The 17,528-nt window shown below is 36.0% G+C and overlaps 2 protein-coding genes across 2 annotated transcripts in view; both read left to right on the top strand.

Moving 5' to 3' along the window:
* Positions 1–17,528, top strand: part of LOC307151284 (N-acylneuraminate cytidylyltransferase B-like) — a gene marked incomplete at its 3' end in the record, with an annotated part of 48,017 nt that overhangs the window by 21,485 nt on the left and 9,004 nt on the right. The gene's annotated exons all lie outside the window — the stretch shown is intronic.
* Positions 6,404–10,424, top strand: LOC307151701 (N-acetylneuraminate-9-phosphate synthase-like). Its single transcript, XM_079859821.1, has 6 exons — positions 6,404–6,616; positions 7,156–7,371; positions 8,824–8,923; positions 9,379–9,533; positions 9,658–9,924; positions 10,015–10,424. Exons 1-6 carry the CDS (start codon positions 6,485–6,487, stop codon positions 10,201–10,203), a joined length of 1,059 nt encoding a protein of 352 aa, XP_079715947.1. The 5' UTR covers positions 6,404–6,484; the 3' UTR covers positions 10,204–10,424.

Here is a 17,528-nt window from a genome sequence, read left to right as displayed (position 1 = left end):
TTACATTACATTACATTACATTACATTACATTACATGTTCGTATGTACTTTTAGTTTCTACCTTTTTTTTCTCATTACTGTAATTCTGTAAATTACAACAGACTATTGAAGCAAACTGCTAATTTTCATTTACCTTAAAGAATTGTTATGTTCTAAAAATAAATCATGTGAAAAAATGTCACTCTTTTCTTTGAAGAATATATTACTTTGTATGAAGTCACTGAAATTGTTCAAACTGTAAAGATGAAAAGTTAGTATTTTCTGTATTGGTGTTTGATGCTAGTGTTTTTACTCTCAGTGTGTTCTGAGTGACAGTGTGTGTTATCTCAGTGAGGGTTGTGCTAGTGTTTGGCTGCACTGAGCCTGTTTTGAGCCATGTGTTAAGAGTTGTGTTGCTTGGAGTGACTTTTGCAGGTGATGTGAAGTGTTTAGCTCAGGACTGTTGGTAGTGCAGACTGTAGTTAGAGTTTTGCACATGTAGCTCCAGTTGTGCTCACAGTCGTTTAGCAATCGAAAAAAACTGTAAAGTGTCAAAAATATATGTGGCATATATTCCAAATACATTGAAATATATTTGCATTGTTGGTCACTTATATTTATCATTTTGAAATATATTCTGAAATAACAAAAATATATGATGTTACAGTAAGTGTGAAATATATTTACATATATTTAACTAAAATATATTTATTGGGCCAATTTCGAATATTTGCATATATTCCAAAAATATATTTCAAATATATTTCTTTTGTGTATGGGATTAATGAGGATAGGAGCAGGCTTCACTCAATTTTGATAATACACTTTTTAGAGTGCTGGCCTAAAAATATAATACATAAGAATAGGACAGAGGCCGCACTATGCATAAACGTTTTTTATTCGTTGCACAAACGCGTTTCGGCGTGTGCCTTCTTCAGTGTGCAATCAAACAGACATTGTGACCAATCTTATATGCCCCCACCAATGACACACCCATAAACTCGTAAGCCAATGAATTCAAAGTATGCTACACACATATCAGCAAAAGACAATTAATTAAAGACAATAATTCTAGGCTGCATACAAAATGACTTACAATACACAGATGTTTCATAGACAAGAATAAACCCAGTTTTACAATTATAAAAAAAACAAGAATCATCTCAGTTTTATATTTATAAAAAACAACTCAGTGACAACTCTTCATTCAACCCATTGGGAATACATGTGTTTAGATTAAAAATAAACCCGTTAAGGGGAATGATCCTTTTATGACTAAAATAGAAATGTTTAAGTTCTTTCGATCGATTAGGCTGAAGGCTTTCTACTCAAAAGGAACTGTAAGACAATATAGCCAACAAATCACTACTCTACCCGAGGAATCCTCTCCCGCCGTTAAAAAGATTGTGTTTAAACCCAAGAGCACCTTTATTCCTCCCATGAACAACTCTTCAGTTGAAACTTTTTGTCGACTGGTGGAACAAGACGTTTTTTCCTGTTTTAAGCCGGGTGACTACTCTATTAGACACAATCTTATGAACTCTGAGAAAGAAGCATTGCACGAATTAATGTCTGATACTGAAATTGTAATTAAATCTGCGGATAAAGGAGGATCCATTGTCATTCAGGATAGGGACACTTATGTACAAGAAATTGAGAGACAGCTTGGTGACACTAACTTTTATGTGCGTTTAAACGGTGATCCCACAATGACATTTGGTGAAGACATTAAATCCACATTGAAGAGAGCCTTGTCTGACGCAATTATTGATGAAAGAGAATATAAATATTTGCTGCAGAATAATCCGTTAAGACCTGTGTTTTATACTTTGCCGAAAATTCATAAAAGGTTGGATAATCCGCCTGGCCGCCCGATTGTGTCTGGGAATCAATCTATGACCGAGCCTTTGTCAAAATTCGTTGATTATCATATAAAGGATTTAGTACATAACTTGCCATCTTTTTTAAAAGACACCACTGATTTTTTGGTAAAACTGTCTTGTATTGGAGAAGTGAATGAAACTGATATCTTGTGCTCTATGGATGTAACCAGCTTATATACCAACATCCCACATGATGCAGGTTTAGCGGCCTTAGGATATTACTTATCGATTAACCAAGTGCCACATACTGAGTTCATCTTGTCATTGGCTAGTGAAGTTTTAACTAAAAATTATTTCATGTTTCAAAACAGCTTTTTTCTACAAACCCAAGGTACTGCCATGGGTTCACCCATGGCACCTAATTATGCCAATCTTTTTATGGGTAAATTCGAACATGATTTTATTGACAACCATAATCCTTTTAAACAACATTTGAAAGTGTGGCACAGATACATTGATGACATATTTTTTGTGTGGTCTGGTCCAAAAGAAGAATTAACTGTCTTTCATAATTATGTAAATACTAGACTACTCTCTATAAAATTCACGTTGACACATGATGATAATGCCCTGCCGTTTTTGGATGTTTTAGTGAGGAAGGCAGATAACGCGTTGCATACGGAAATCTATAGAAAAGAGACGGATCGTAACTCATTTTTACATTACCAGAGTTTCCATCCACCCTCTCTCAAACGTAGCCTACCTTATAGTCAACTATTGCGTGTGCGCCGTATCTGTCATAATGAGGAAACATTTGAGCGACAAGCGGGAGAACTTTGTCAAAGATTTCTTGACCGTGGTTATACGCATCACTTGGTACGTGACTGCTTAGAGCGCGCGCGCAGTACACAACGTGCTGATTTATTGTCCAAACGCATCTATCACAACAACTCGAACAACACCGTTACATTTGTATCAACTTATGGACAGATTTCTAATAGGTTGCAGAACATTGTGCATCGCCATTGGCACATTCTGAAAAGTGACCCGGCAAACTTTCCAAGACCCGCCGCGTAGTTGTTTTAAACGAGCACCTAGTCTTAGAGACCGTTTAGTACGTTCACACCTCCCTGCACCAACACAAACGCATTTTCTTTCTAAAATTCCACAAGGTAATTTTAAGTGTTTGAACTGTGTAGCATGTAACTTTATGCTCACGGAAAATCATTTTAAACATCCGAAAACAGGTAGGGTATACAAAGTAAGAGGTAGAATCACATGCGTATCTACTTTTATTGTGTATTTACTGACATGCCCTTGTGGCTTGTTCTATGTGGGGAAGACCATGAGACAACTCAAGACACGAATTTTTGAGCATAAATGTGCGATCAGAAGGAATGATGAGAAATCATCAGTCGCAAGGCACTTTAATCTAGTGGGACATGACGTCAGTATGCTCAAGTTCATGGGCTTAGAGGTGGTTAATCGAGCTCCAAGAGGGGGAGACCGTGAGAACCGCCTCTTGCAGCGAGAAGCCTGGTATATTTTTAATCTAAACACATGTATTCCCAATGGGTTGAATGAAGAGTTGTCACTGAGTTGTTTTTTATAAATATAAAACTGAGATGATTCTTGTTTTTTTTATAATTGTAAAACTGGGTTTATTCTTGTCTATGAAACATCTGTGTATTGTAAGTCATTTTGTATGCAGCCTAGAATTATTGTCTTTAATTTATTGTCTTTTGCTGATATGTGTGTAGCATACTTTGAATTCATTGGCTTACGAGTTTATGGGTGTGTCATTGGTGGGGGCATATAAGATTGGTCACAATGTCTGTTTGATTGCACACTGAAGAAGGCACACGCCGAAACGCGTTTGTGCAACGAATAAAAAACGTTTATGCATAGTGCGGCCTCTGTCCTATTCTTTTGTGTATGGGAGCCTTTCAGCTGAAATTGCAATCAGCAGTGTTTGAAAGGCACAAGGCTGAAATCTATTCTGTTTTGAATGTGTGGTTCACAGCAGTGTGTTAGCATTTGAACAAAGTGCTGTAAATCCACAGTGTTGTGCAGGTTGTGGTTATGGGATAAGTGTGTAGAGTTTTGAAAACTGTGTTCAAGCAATGAAAAACGAACTAGAGTTTGGTCCACATGAACTGCTGCTGTGCAGACTAGTTAGAGTTTTGCACATGTGACTCCAGTTGTGCCCACTGTCGTTTAGCAATCGAAAAAAACTGTAAGATTTGACGGGTTTGGAACGACATGAGTAATAAATTAATGACAATTTTCATTTTTGGGTGTACTAACAAGGCTCGACAGTGCGAGCATTACCCTTGCATTCGAGACTAAAAATAGATGTGTGCGAACTGTAAAATGTATTTAGGAGCATGAGTGCAAATAAAACTTCTTGAACATCTAAAATGGTGTAACAAGCGTCTTATTTCAATTTCAGTTTTCAATTTGGTTCTGGAAAAACAGCGATAAAGCCTAATATGATTATTAAACTTTAAAAGGCTATTAGTAAATAACACAGATGAATAGCATGGCGGAACGAGTGGAGTCGTGCTGAAAGAAAATACACATTCTCTCTCTTTCAGAGTTTTGCGATATTTTTTAGTGTACATTATTAAAATCTAAATTTAAATGTGCTAATATTAATGGACTTGAGCTAACAATGAACAGTTGTATTTACATTAATTAACGTTAAAGAATAATAACTACTATATCAAATGTGGCTATTGCCCATTGTTGAGGTATATGCATTAACTAATATTAACTAATGGGACCTTATTGTAAAGTGTTACCTATTGTTCTTTATAGTTTTTAGTTTGACACAATTGTTTGCTTTATACATTTTTTTTTTGTGTGTGTGTGTGTTGTTTTATCGTATATTTAAAGGTTCAGAGTTCATTTTATTTTAAGAAAAAAGTTATTAAACTTGTTAAGAGGACAACACTTTATTCTAACCTAATTCGATACGTGATAATACCTTATACAGTGATAAAAGCTTCAGCAATTATCATTAAATTAAGATTTGATACCGTCACATTTACAGTTTAAAGTAGCCTGGGACTACAAATAATTACATGATTATTGAAAACAGTTTGAAGCAGCGATATTTAAAAACCTTGTGTACTTTTTGTATTCTTCTAATAATGTCTCTTTATATCCTTCTTAATCCGGTTTAACATCTATATAAATGTATAAATATATTTGAGATATAGCCTAACCATTGGCAACTGTTAAGATGGAGCTCTTTTCTTTAAATGGCAGTGTGACCTTCTTTCCGGCCCCTTTGCTTGATGCCAGAACGCTAGTGATCACATCTCCAGCCTCTTAATCATAAATCTGTTAAACAATTCGTTTATAAAATGTCTGCAGAGTTTGAACTTTGTCCTGGAAGAAAAGTTTCTAATATTTCTTTCATTTCAAATTCCTTCTCATAAACTCTGATCTAATATGATATAATGGCCATTGTTAAGTACTAAATTTACAAGGGCAAATTTTTGATTGCACTTTGTCAAATTCGTTATTGTCCTGAAGTCATCTGTGGGCCTGTAAAGATGCTGGTGTGCGTGACACTGCTAAATAGTTGCTGCTAAATATATAACGGCCTTAGGAGAGACCGGGGACAGTTGCAACATGTCATTTTTCTCCAATCAGAAACAAGCTAGAGTGATGACACTCATACTGCACATGCACAGTTAGACCCTCCCCCCACCAAGAAGACAGTAGACATATTCAACATCTGCTGCTGCTTTTATTGAACAGAACTTGTTTTGGAGGTATGAAAGTACATTTTTTCATGAGATGTATTTTTGTCATACTGTCCTGACATTTTGTATGAATTAATAAAAAAAAATTGAATTATTGTTTTGTTGACTTCTAAGTGGCATGTGTCAAAGTCAGTGTGTCTAGCACGCAGGCACATGATGTTCTGTCATGGCTGATGGGTTGGGGACGGTTTGTTGCATTGCAAATTGTTCAATTCTTCCTGTCTGACACTGAAATATGGAGAGATTGAATAGCATCTGTAACACCTGAATATATGTACACATAAACAAACAAAACTCAATAACTGTTATTTGATAAATATGACTAAATAAATAAATAATAGGCTACAATAATATTATTGTATAAATAAATAATACTATAATATTATAGTTCAGTTCATATTTTCAGAATTCTATGCTCATTGAGACAAAAAGCTAAAGTTAATTAATGAAATTGAAGGCATTTTTAACATGTTGCAACCTCTTCCATTCAAATAAATACTGTGAACGATGTCTTATGTAATCATCTTTAAATGGTATGGGTAATTAGCAGACAGATGCAAGTTTAATATATACAAATTTGGTTGGTCTAGTCCAAATAGTCTCTGAGTAACTAAGAGAAATGCAAAAAGTGTCCCCGGTCTCCCGTACGTGATCAAAATTCAACGACATCTGAATTAATTCTTGGCTTCTTAATCCGATTTAACATCTATATAAATGTATAAATATAAATATATATAGGCTTGAGATATGCGTTTTGTGGGTGGGAGTTGGCAAGGGTTAGGGTGGAGCTCTTTTCTTTAAATGGCAGTGTGACCTTCTTTCCGGCCCCTTTGCTTGATGCCAGAACGCTAGTGATCACATCTCCAGCCTCTTAATCATAAATCTGTTAAACAATTAGTTTATAAAATGTCTGCAGAGTTTGAACTTTGTCCCGGAAGAAAAATCGGGGGCTCCAACCCCTGTTTTATCATCGCTGAGATTGGACAGAACCATCAGGGAGACTTAGAAATCGCCAAAAAAATGATCCGAATGGCAAAGGTAAAGTACAGCTTTATCAGGTGTGAAGTCTTATACCGTGTCGATCGGTTCTTTTTTAATGGGGGGTATAGATATCAACGTTAGCAAGAGCAGGGAAACCCCAAAACCACAGTTTGCATATAGAAAAATTTATTAAAATTTAAGAGAAATTATAGAGAAATTATAGAGAAACATCCTGAGGCCGTTCACACAGAACAAGTTTTCCATTCCACTGAGCTACTTTCCCTTAGTTTTTTTATTTAAACACGACGGACATGTTTGACTATTTGCAGCATTTTTAACTACAAAAACATGTTCTGTGTGAACCGGCCCAAACTTAGAACCCCTTCTGTTTAGTAACCATGGTAATTTCACTCCAGAAATAGATTTTTTTCAAATATCAGGTCAATAATTAAGAGGGGACGTTTCTGTAATGCAGCTCCTGAGCTATAACTCACACATTGTATCACATTAAATTAACTTTTAGATTTCTTATATGGTGAAACTAATTTTTGTTGTCAACCAAATTCACTTCTGCTTCCTACTTTAACTCCACACAGGACTGTGGAGCTGATTGTGCCAAGTTTCAAAAGAGCGAGATCGAACACAGATTCACCAAGCTCGCTCTGGAGCGTCTCTATACGTCCCCTCACGCCTGGGGCCCGACCTACGGCGCTCATAAACACCATCTGGAGTTCAGTCACCAGCAGTACAGAGAGCTGCAACAGTTCGCCAATGAAGTTGGCATCTTCTTTACTGCATCAGGGATGGATGAGGTGAACAAATGAAAGAGGGTCTCAACGTTTCCCTTACGGAAAAGAAGTATAATTCCAAGTTAATTTAATGAAGTATACTTAAATAATGTTCAAGTATATTTTTAAGTAGTAAGTATAGTAATATCAATGTGTACTTGTAGTAAACTTGTAAGTGTAGCCTTCTATTTCAAAACTGCTTGGGACTAAATTGGCCCACTTTTAGTATATAAAAAAGCATACGTTTAAGTGTACTATAAGTGTAAGAGTAGTAAACCAATTATTTTACTATTTTAATACAAGTAGTACATTTTTTACTTTATGAAAGTACACACTTAAGTGTAGGCCTACTCTCAGTAAATTACTAGTTTAGTAGTTTTACTGCAAGTATACTAGTAAGTTTTCTTTAAGTGAACATAATATTATACAGTTTACTATATATATTATTTTTGCACTTGCAGTATACTATGTTCAAATGTAGATATTATTTTTTATAGGCCTACTTGAAAAATACATTTAACTGTAGGCTACTTTAATTTTAAAAACCGTTTATTAGCTTCATGCATTCTTTTTTATTCAACACTTGAATGTCGGTAAGTTTGATAAAGAAAGGCAACATTTTAAACAAAAAAGTTGAGAAAATCACATCTTTGTCAAAGACTAGCCTCAGATTCAGAACGATGATCAAAACACAGATGGAGTAGATTGAGTCCAACACCCCCAAAAGTTCACAGTCGTTTTCTCTTCATGGGTTACGCTTCATTTCATTTGGTAATATTAAGCAGTTTTGATTTACACGCTGTTTAATGTTTGATGATCACGTTATTTTACATTTGAGTGAGCAATCTTATATCACTTGTTTCAGCAACTTCTCCTGTATTTTGATCCGGAGATTCTGTGTCACCGTATAACAATGAAAAGATGGATATCTGGAAAATTCAGTGGGAAAAAGTAGAATTAGAGTAAATTCCTATGTACACTACCAGTGGACTTGCCTACACAAAAATTCAGATACGCAAAATTAGAAACATATCTGTTTTATATAAATATTCTAATCAATATTTTCAAACAATGTAAGTTTCATAAGACTGTATATGAAAAACTATGTAAAAAAAAGTATATTTAATAGGCTACTCGATCAAAAGGGTTAACAACTACAAGCCAAGTATACTTTGAATACTTAATTGTACTTTTTAATATATATCGATCAAAAGAATGAGTAGGCTACAAGTACAGGCCAAATATTGGACTTTTCTCTCAGTATAAATACACATAAAGTATATTTTTGAGAAGTATATAAAATGTAGACTGAAAGTATACTTTCTTATTTTTAGTTTAAAAGAAGTATTATACTAATAGAACACTTAAATAAACTTATTTTTCGTAAGGGTTATTATATATCAAGAGAATATGTGCATATTAAACCCAGTAGATTGAAATGCATTTCATAACTTTTCCTCTTCCTACCTCAATCAGATGGCTGTAGAATTTCTTCATGAAATCAATGTGCCGTTTTTTAAAGTTGCCTCAGCTGACACCAACAATATCCCTTACCTGGAGAAAACCGCCAAAAAAGGTAAAACTCACTGACGCAGACACACATTTCAAATGAAATGTCCAGAAGCTGTCGTTACATAAACTCAAAAGTGTTGTTGCTGAAAAAACTCGTTCTATGTGTTTGTCAGATTCACTGCCAAGGTCACAATGTTCCTCTATTTACACAACAGATTTATCAGACACTATCCAGTGACTTGCAAATGAGAAAAGTACAAGCCCAACCGAGAACTGAATCTGAGTTGAAGTCAGTTATTCTGGAGCACTGAGAAATAGGTATTGACAGTGCTGATTGGCCAGAGAGCAGAGCCAATGAAACCTAGAAATCCTGGTGTGGATTTTCTGGAGTTTCATGTTGCTGGCTTTGAGTCTAGAGAATTTGGCATGTGTGTAATGTGATAATGACTAAAACTTTGACCTGATTTTCTCCCAGAAGCAGCCATGTCTTGAAGCTGATGTTTTGGTGTATTTGTGTAGGTCGTCCCATGGTGATTTCTAGTGGAATGCAGTCTATGGAGACCATGCGCTGTGTTTACCAAACCGTCAAGCAGCACAATCCCAATTTCACGTTCCTGCAGTGTACCAGCGCTTATCCACTGCCAATAGAGCACGTCAACCTCAGCCTGATCCCTGTAAGACACAAATAACTTTACTCGCATCTTCATAAACTTCATAAAATTATAGTTTATGAAGGCATTTTTAGCTGAGTAGTTTCGGTTTTGCTTAGAATCTTTCGGTTTTCTTTTTCCTACGCAGGAGTTCCAGAAGGAGTTTCCGGACATTCCCATCGGCTACTCTGGACATGAGGCGGGCATCCATGTGTCTGTGGCCGCTGTGGCACTCGGGGCAAAGGTCCTGGAGCGTCATGTGTCCCTGGATAAGAGCTGGAAAGGCAGTGACCACGCAGCATCACTGGAGCCGGCGGAGTTGGCGGAGCTGGTGAAAGCCATCAGGACGGTTGAGATGGCAATGGGTTCGCCGGTCAAACAGATGCTGCCCTGTGAGGCTTCCTGTCACAGCAAGGTCAGATAAAACGCTCATTCTGACAGATTATACAGACTACCAAAAAATGATCAAACGTCATTCAATCAATGGTTATGTTCTTTCTTGCAGTTGGGTAAGTCAGTGGTGGCCCGGAAACCATTGAAGAAGGGTGAGACATTAACTCTCGACATGCTGACAGTAAAAGTTTCCGAACCGCACGGCATGAGACCAGAGAACATCTTCAAACTGGTTGGCAAGAAAATCACTGTGGACCTGGAGGAAGATGCCATCATTACTGATGCCATGATAAAAGACTGATGATATCGATCTATGCATCTTATCAGTCATTATTAAAAAACTTTTTTTAATTGCATTCTTTTTGTTTTGACATCAGAAATATGTTAAATGACATCTTGTATTGATTTTGCAAATGTCTAATGGCATAGGTTTGCTCTATGTTGTAACCTGTCTCACAGACTATTGCTTTTGTCATTGTTGTGAACAAACACTTTGTCCAATAAAATGTCTCTCTCTCAATTGATTTCAGCTCAACTTTGACTCTTGGGTCTTTGTTCATATTGGTCTCTCAAGCTATGTTTCCCAAAAGCAAGATGTTTTGTCCTATAATTAGTTCAAACCACATAATGCCTGTGTAAGACTTGAGAAATTAGGAAATTACCATTTAAACTCACCATTTGAGACAAAAGTCTCACCTCCGAGTTATTCTAATCTACATTTCATTCCCTCATCCCTCACCCCCTCTCTCTCATACTCAGATCACCTGAATTCACCCAAGAAAATATATGGTTTAATGTGAATGATTATCATCGAGTATTATACATATTTAGTATCATTTGAAATCTCTCAGTGCGACTGGTGCAAATGTCTCATTTCCAAATAAGTAAAACAAAAGGTAAAGGTTTTTAAGAGTTTAGAGAAAACTGGCACACAAAGGAAGGTGGTCTCCTGGCAAATGGTCTCATACCCCCAAAAGGTGTAACCTCTGAATGCAAATTTCCAATGTTAGCACATGTTTCCATGTGAAAGAGTTTCTGTCTATATAATGGAAAGGGTTCAGGCCTTTCTGTACTTCAGATTAGCCTGAAGAGTAAGACTCTCAGCCTCATGTATAACGTTGGGTTCGCATCTCTTCTCTTTATTCCAGAGCATTTACCTGACATAATAAATTGTTACATTTGATTAACTGACTTTCACATTATTTTCATTAAAGAGTTAAAAGGAATAGTCAAACATTCGCTCACATTTAATGATGCACAGATATCATTAAAACCTTTTCATTTATGGAGTCAGATGAAATAACGAGAAAATCCATATTCAAATGTATTGCATTTAATCAAAAAATACTTTGCCTCGAGAAAAGACAGAAACACGTAGAGACCTTCCGCGCTGATTGGATGCCGGTTTTGGGCCGATCGAGGGCGAGCTTACAGGTTAAATCATTTTTTATTCAATGATAGCCTTCCACAATGCCCTCCGGATACATAACATATTTATACTAATTGAAAAAAACTGGATATTGCACTTTGATAGTTAGTTCGTTGAGCGATGTGCTGAAAGTCACACAGACAAGAACAGTCTCAAACAGGAACAAAACTTGTTATCAGTGGTATGCAAACTCGAATGGGGTGACAGACAGGCAAGAAATGTCTGACAACTTAACAGAATTCTCTGCCCAAGTCCGACTGGAGCCTGTTTTTCTTTTCTTTTTTTATACCTCCACATTAAACAGCTTTTTTTGCAGCCATTAAAATAGCTCGGTTTTGTTTTTAATGGCAAAGTAGTTATATGACCCGTCTCGTTTAGATATGCATTTTTCATCAGAAAAATCATCAATGTACTCTGGGTCTTCCCACTTAAAAGCATTTGGCTGATCTCTACTACCATCTCCTGTCCTGTTCTTGATGAAATATTCTTCAGTTACATCATCCCCCACCGTCATCAGAGTACGTCTTGGGATGGTCAGACCCATCAAATTCTAATATTAACAGTTTTTCCTTAGTTTTAATACAAATTTGACAATAATTTGGATGCCCAAATAGTCTACACCAATTATCTCTTGGTTTTACGGCTTTATGTGTTCTTTTAGGTAGCCTATAAAGAGATCTCTTAAACTTTCAAAATTCTTATGGCCAACATTGTCAACAATTTCCAATTTGACAAATAATCAATACAAAATTATTGTGTGTTCTTGACATGGAGGACTATAGGGAAACCTTAATCATCTCCACTTTACGGGAATAAAATTGATGCACTGAATATTGAGGGGAAATTATCCCTTTTTTGTTGCATGTACATTTTGTGTCCTTGAGCACTGGAAAGGTGCAATAATAAAACTTTTGTTGTTGTTGTTATTATTAAATTCAAAGAATATTGTGAGCCCAGAAAGAATCTGACGTACATTCGCCATATGTATTTTTTAAGAGAGCACAAAGCTCAGAAGAAAAAAATTATGCATAGCCTACCTCACAGATCTTAAACACAATTGCATTTCCCAAACGCATTGTTTAGCAAATTATGGTCGCAAGTTTGCTAAACATAGTGGTTTGAGGAACTGCCCCTCTTCCCTCATCGGCTGAGGTGCCCCTCTCGCCCCCCTCCCTCACCCCCCAGAGGATTCCCATAAAAGTGTTCTGTTATCGCTCCGCTAGATCCACTGATTCCACTAATCCGCTCCGTGTTTCCCCGCTCGCTCCGCATTCTCACTCAGTCTGTGTCCGCTCTCTGGACAGGACAGGTACAGTAGATTACAAACTACAATCCACATTACAGAAAGTGGGTGAATCGCGGAATTAGTAATTTGGTAGGTTAGTTTGTTTTTGTATTTCCACAATGAATAGCTTATTATTCCTATATGATTGTTTAACTGGTAGCCTATCATTCAGGGGCGGTTCTTAGGTCGGATATTCAGGGCTTTAGACCAAACTAAAACTGGGTATTTTTATTTAAAGGAATTAATTGATTATAAAAGCGATTTAAGGGAATAAAGAAAAATAAAGGCTTATTGAAATAATTGTAACTATTTGCAAATAATATTTTATTTTTTTAATTATGCATGCATTCTCTCTAAATGAATCAAGGAAATTATAGCATATTTTCACTTCAAAAAGGCAAAATGTAATAAATAAATAAAACAAGTTGTGTAATTTGCCTCACCGGATACTGTCGGTAGTTGAACATTTCTATTATGCAGTCAAATATTAAAAGTTTATCTACTTACATTTTACCAATCATTTTGACATTGATGAGCTAGACCCAGGGCCGTTGACATAAAGCTCTACTGGGGCACAGGTCCCCCATTGCTTGTCTGAGATAGCAACAGTAACTAAGGAGGCCGTGGCTTACCGATAGGTCAATTAAATATAAATTTCATATCCGAAAGAATGATTCATTGTTATCGCAAACAATCAAAGACAGTAGTACAGAACACAACAATGTGTTTATTTTCTGTGCTATAGCCTAGTGCTGCAGGCAGGGGCGTTTTGTTTCAAAAACACCAGGCTGGGTAGTTGGGTAACTTAGGGGGATTGGGAGGCATGCTCCCCCGAGAAAATTTGGATTTCTTGGATATGTGTATTTTAAGGTGTTTGAAGGCCAGAAAATTGGATGACAATAGCTTTAAAAGCATGTTAGTGGGCCGCAGTAGCATAAATGATTTATCAAGCAGATAACAGATTCTTAATCATGAGAATGAGGGTAAATGTTGCAATGAATGATCCACAAATGTTAATGTGTATTGTCAATTGTTTTTGCGTAGTAACTCTACACACAAACATAAAATGATTAGCCCACATACACACCAAACTACACACAGATATGAATTATGTTTTGCTTGTTCAGTGCAGTGGTGTGTAGGAGTTTGTCACACGTACATGTATGTGCACAAATACACTGTATATATTATACAGTATGTTTGTTGAATGTTACAGTTATTGAACTGAACTGAATCAACACTGCAGTGACTATTAACTGAATATTGACACTATTGGCTTGTTGGCCAAGGCGATTTTTTAATTTGTTACTATTGTGAAGATGCTGTGAAATGATAACATTGCTTGCTTATTTAGCCCGGCTTCCAGAAATGAAATATGGACTTGTTTTGTGTTTGAGAAAGGTCTTCAACGTGTTAAAACATATAGGGGTCATTGAAGCCAATAGTTTAAGGGACCATTTCTTTGTTAAAGCCTTACTTGTTGAGCTCTCCATGAGAGAAAGAACGCATTATCTTGATGTTTTGAGACGACTCTCCTGTTTATAGTTAGAGCCTGGCCAAATCCAACCTTGGAAAAGCTGTGTGTCGGTGTGTGTGTGTTAGTCTTCTTGGTTGCAGGTTAAGGAACCACTGGCATTATTGGAGACTGACTGAGTAATTGTTCTGGACATGCTGGCGCCCAGAAACCCAAATCTGGAAAACTTCAGGGTCCATCTGGTCCTTGGGTCCTAAACTGTTAACCCCTAACAGTATCTACATCATATTTATAATATTTTATTTAGACCATGGCTATACATAATAATAAAAAAAAAGGTACAATACATTTTCTAAATGAGTTGTATCTTAGCATAGAATATCCCACTATAGGGGGCTAAAGGCACACGCTAAGAAAAATTAACTTTTTACTCCCATGATTGCAGAAAAATATATGTTTTTATTTGAACATTGATGGAGCAACAGATTTTGTGTTAAAAATAAATAAATTTTTAAACGCAGACAAGGGGCAAAAGACAAATATTTCAGCTAGAATAATATGTTTTTAATAATGTCTAAGTTGATGCTTGTTCAAAACAGTCACTTTAGCAAAGTTTCTACTATTTTTGGTTTATTTTGATAAATTAAATAATTATTTTTATTCAATAAATATAGGCCTACTGTCATTAAAATACAAGACAACACAGTCAGTTATGTTTAAGTGAACGTAAACAGTTGAGAAAGAAAACGCACGTGTAACACATTTTTTAAAAATACAGAAACAAAATTATATTTAAAAAGTAAAAGTAAAAAAGTAAGTAAGATTCTGAAAGCACTGAATGAGATCCCATAATAATTTACAATAGGTTTACAGTAGTAACAAATAAGTATGATATTTTATTATTTGATATGATTAATATCATGATGGTTTCATTATAAATGGGATTATCTCTAAGGTGGACACCCGACTAAATTGAATTAGACAGGTACAATATGATCGTAAAAGGTTTGTCATTCATTTTCTATATATTAAGATGATAGTGCCTCAGAGTCAACCCCCTTATAGAGCCCTTTTTTTTTGGTTTGGGCCACTGTCCACTGCCCCTCAAAATATCTGTGCACGGCCCTGAAGGTTGCTGTGAGAGGCAGACCCCGCATTAGAAAAATGTCAAATCAGATAAAGAGTTGAAGAAATAGATGTGAACAAAATAAGCAGTGTCAAAAACTCACAGACAAGAGGAGGCAAAATAGTGCAAAGTGAAAAAAAAGTAAACCGCATGCAATGGAAAGTCACTTGATGTGCATATGTGAAATGTTCAAGATGTGGTTACCAACATGAATATAAAAAGTGCCCAGCTAATGGACAAACTTGTAAGGCATTCAACAAAAGAAACCACTTTTGTGAAAAATGCAGGTCTTCACCGAGAAAATACAGGCAATAAAACAAGGGGAACACAGATGATTTTTTTTGTTGGAACCATTGATGTGCAAACAGCACAAACAATGAAAAACGTGCAAACACTGAAACAAAGTGAAACAGACAGTGAAACAGTGAAAGTGAAACAAATGGCCTGAAGCCTAAAAATGAACAACAAGAGCGTTACATTTAAATTAGACACAAGGGATGCATGTAATGTAATACCCAATGTGTTCAAGTCACCAGAGACTCAAAGAAAAAAAAAGAAAAAATCACCTTTCACTTAACTACATATTCTGGCCACAAGATGTCACCTGTGGGACAAGTTCAACTTACCTTCACCTACAGAAACCAAAAGCACAATATTCAATTTCAAATGGTTGACGGCAACAAAGGCTACCTGCAATTCTTGGACGCGCAACCTGTGAAAAATTAGGGATGATGAGAAGAGTAACTAAATGAAATAAAGACTAAAGATAACACATTAAAAGACTTTGTTTGACGACCTGTTTTATAGCCTTGGTTGCTTGCCAATTGAACATCACATCAAAACGGCCCCCAGTGATTCATCCACCAAGAAAGGTTCCTGTAGGGCAAAATAGTTGAAGAGATGGAAAGCATAAACAGAACCAACAGAGTGGGTGAACAGCATGGTACAGTGGTGAAACAGAACAAGGTAGGCTACGTAGGCTATATGTGAATCCAGAAAACCTTAATAAAGCAAAAATTATAAAGTGTGAAAATTATTACCCTCTAACGACGGTGGAAGATGTGGACTCCATCATGCCAAATGCAAAGATATTCTCAGTCCTGGACGCTAATCAAGGATTCTGGCAAATAAAAGTGGATGATTCTGATTCTTCACTTAATGTATATAAAATACATAACAATTGCACAAGGAAATTTGAGTGAGTGTGTGGTTATTTGGACCTGACAACATTACAAAACTAGTTTCGAATCGCGTGAAACTCAGCACGGTGGTGACACCTGCTGGTCAAAACTCTGTAAATGCAAATGAGAACACAGACCGAACATTCACAAAACCACATGTTTTCAGTGTAGGCTATTCTATTAAATATAGCATATATTAGAGACTATATATTAGCTATAGTCTTTAAATAAGTGCCTAGATAATGAGTTGGAAGAAGGGACATCAAGAAAGGCGGCTTTATCACTCGTGTCAGAGGTACTCACGCGCCCATCCCGGGTTTTGACTTGTGTTTCTCACACTGATAGATGGATAGAGTGTGCAATTTAAAAAATAATAATAATAAGATTATAAAATAACAATGAGTTAGGCCTATATCAAATTAAATAAGATAATACCATCATGTGTTTTTCAGTCTTTCATTGATGGAATTTGTTAGTTGTTAAAAAGGTCTTAGAATTTGCATTTCAGTTCATTTAAATGGCTTACTTAGTTTAAAAATCCACACTTTTGTAGTATTAGGCCCTGAGAGCACTGCAAAAGTTGTGTTCCAGCACCTCATTGTGGTTAAATTTTGTAAATGCAGGTTAAATCTGCTCATAACCTTGTATTGTTGGGACCCCAGTGTTAGGAGAGTTGTAACACCATCAATTCCACCAATCAGGGATAAGCTAGGAGTCCTATGACCATTTAAGTGTTTATTTACCAAATTTATACCTGATCCCATCTGAAAGGCTGTGAAGGCTGGAAATAGGTGCATGCAGATTTTACGAAGAAAAAATATTTTGAGATAATATAACTTTTTTCACCAAAACTATATTTTGTTATTTGTATATTAGATTAAATAGTATTTTCTTTTCTTTTTAAACTAATTTCAAACCATTATGCTTATATGGCTATACACTGGCTGACAGAGGTGTGGGTTGTAACACATCTTTAAAAAGTGTTACAACCATCTCCTTAGATTATGAGATTATTATTATTACATTACATTACCTCAGAGACATGAAATTGTATATATTGAGCCATTTGGCAACTAAAGTAAGTTGTAAGTAGTGTTACAACCTGGTGGTGGGATTGTAAAGGCACACCAT

Source organism: Squalius cephalus, assembly GCF_949319135.1.
Source record: "Squalius cephalus genome assembly, chromosome: 23".
Classification (NCBI taxonomy): domain Eukaryota; kingdom Metazoa; phylum Chordata; class Actinopteri; order Cypriniformes; family Leuciscidae; genus Squalius; species Squalius cephalus.
The sequence above is the reverse complement of the archived record's forward strand: the minus strand, read 5'-3'. Positions and strand labels throughout refer to the sequence as shown.

Excerpts from the sequence above, each read along its gene's own strand:
- LOC307151701 (XM_079859821.1), top strand. The coding sequence starts at position 6,485 with ATGTCTGCAGAGTTTGAACTTTGTCCCGGAAGAAAAATCGGGGGCTCC. Across the intron at positions 9,534-9,657 it reads TCAACCTCAGCCTGATCCCT|GAGTTCCAGAAGGAGTTTCC; the intron begins GTAAGACACAAA and ends TTTCCTACGCAG. Across the intron at positions 9,925-10,014 it reads AGGCTTCCTGTCACAGCAAG|TTGGGTAAGTCAGTGGTGGC; the intron begins GTCAGATAAAAC and ends TCTTTCTTGCAG.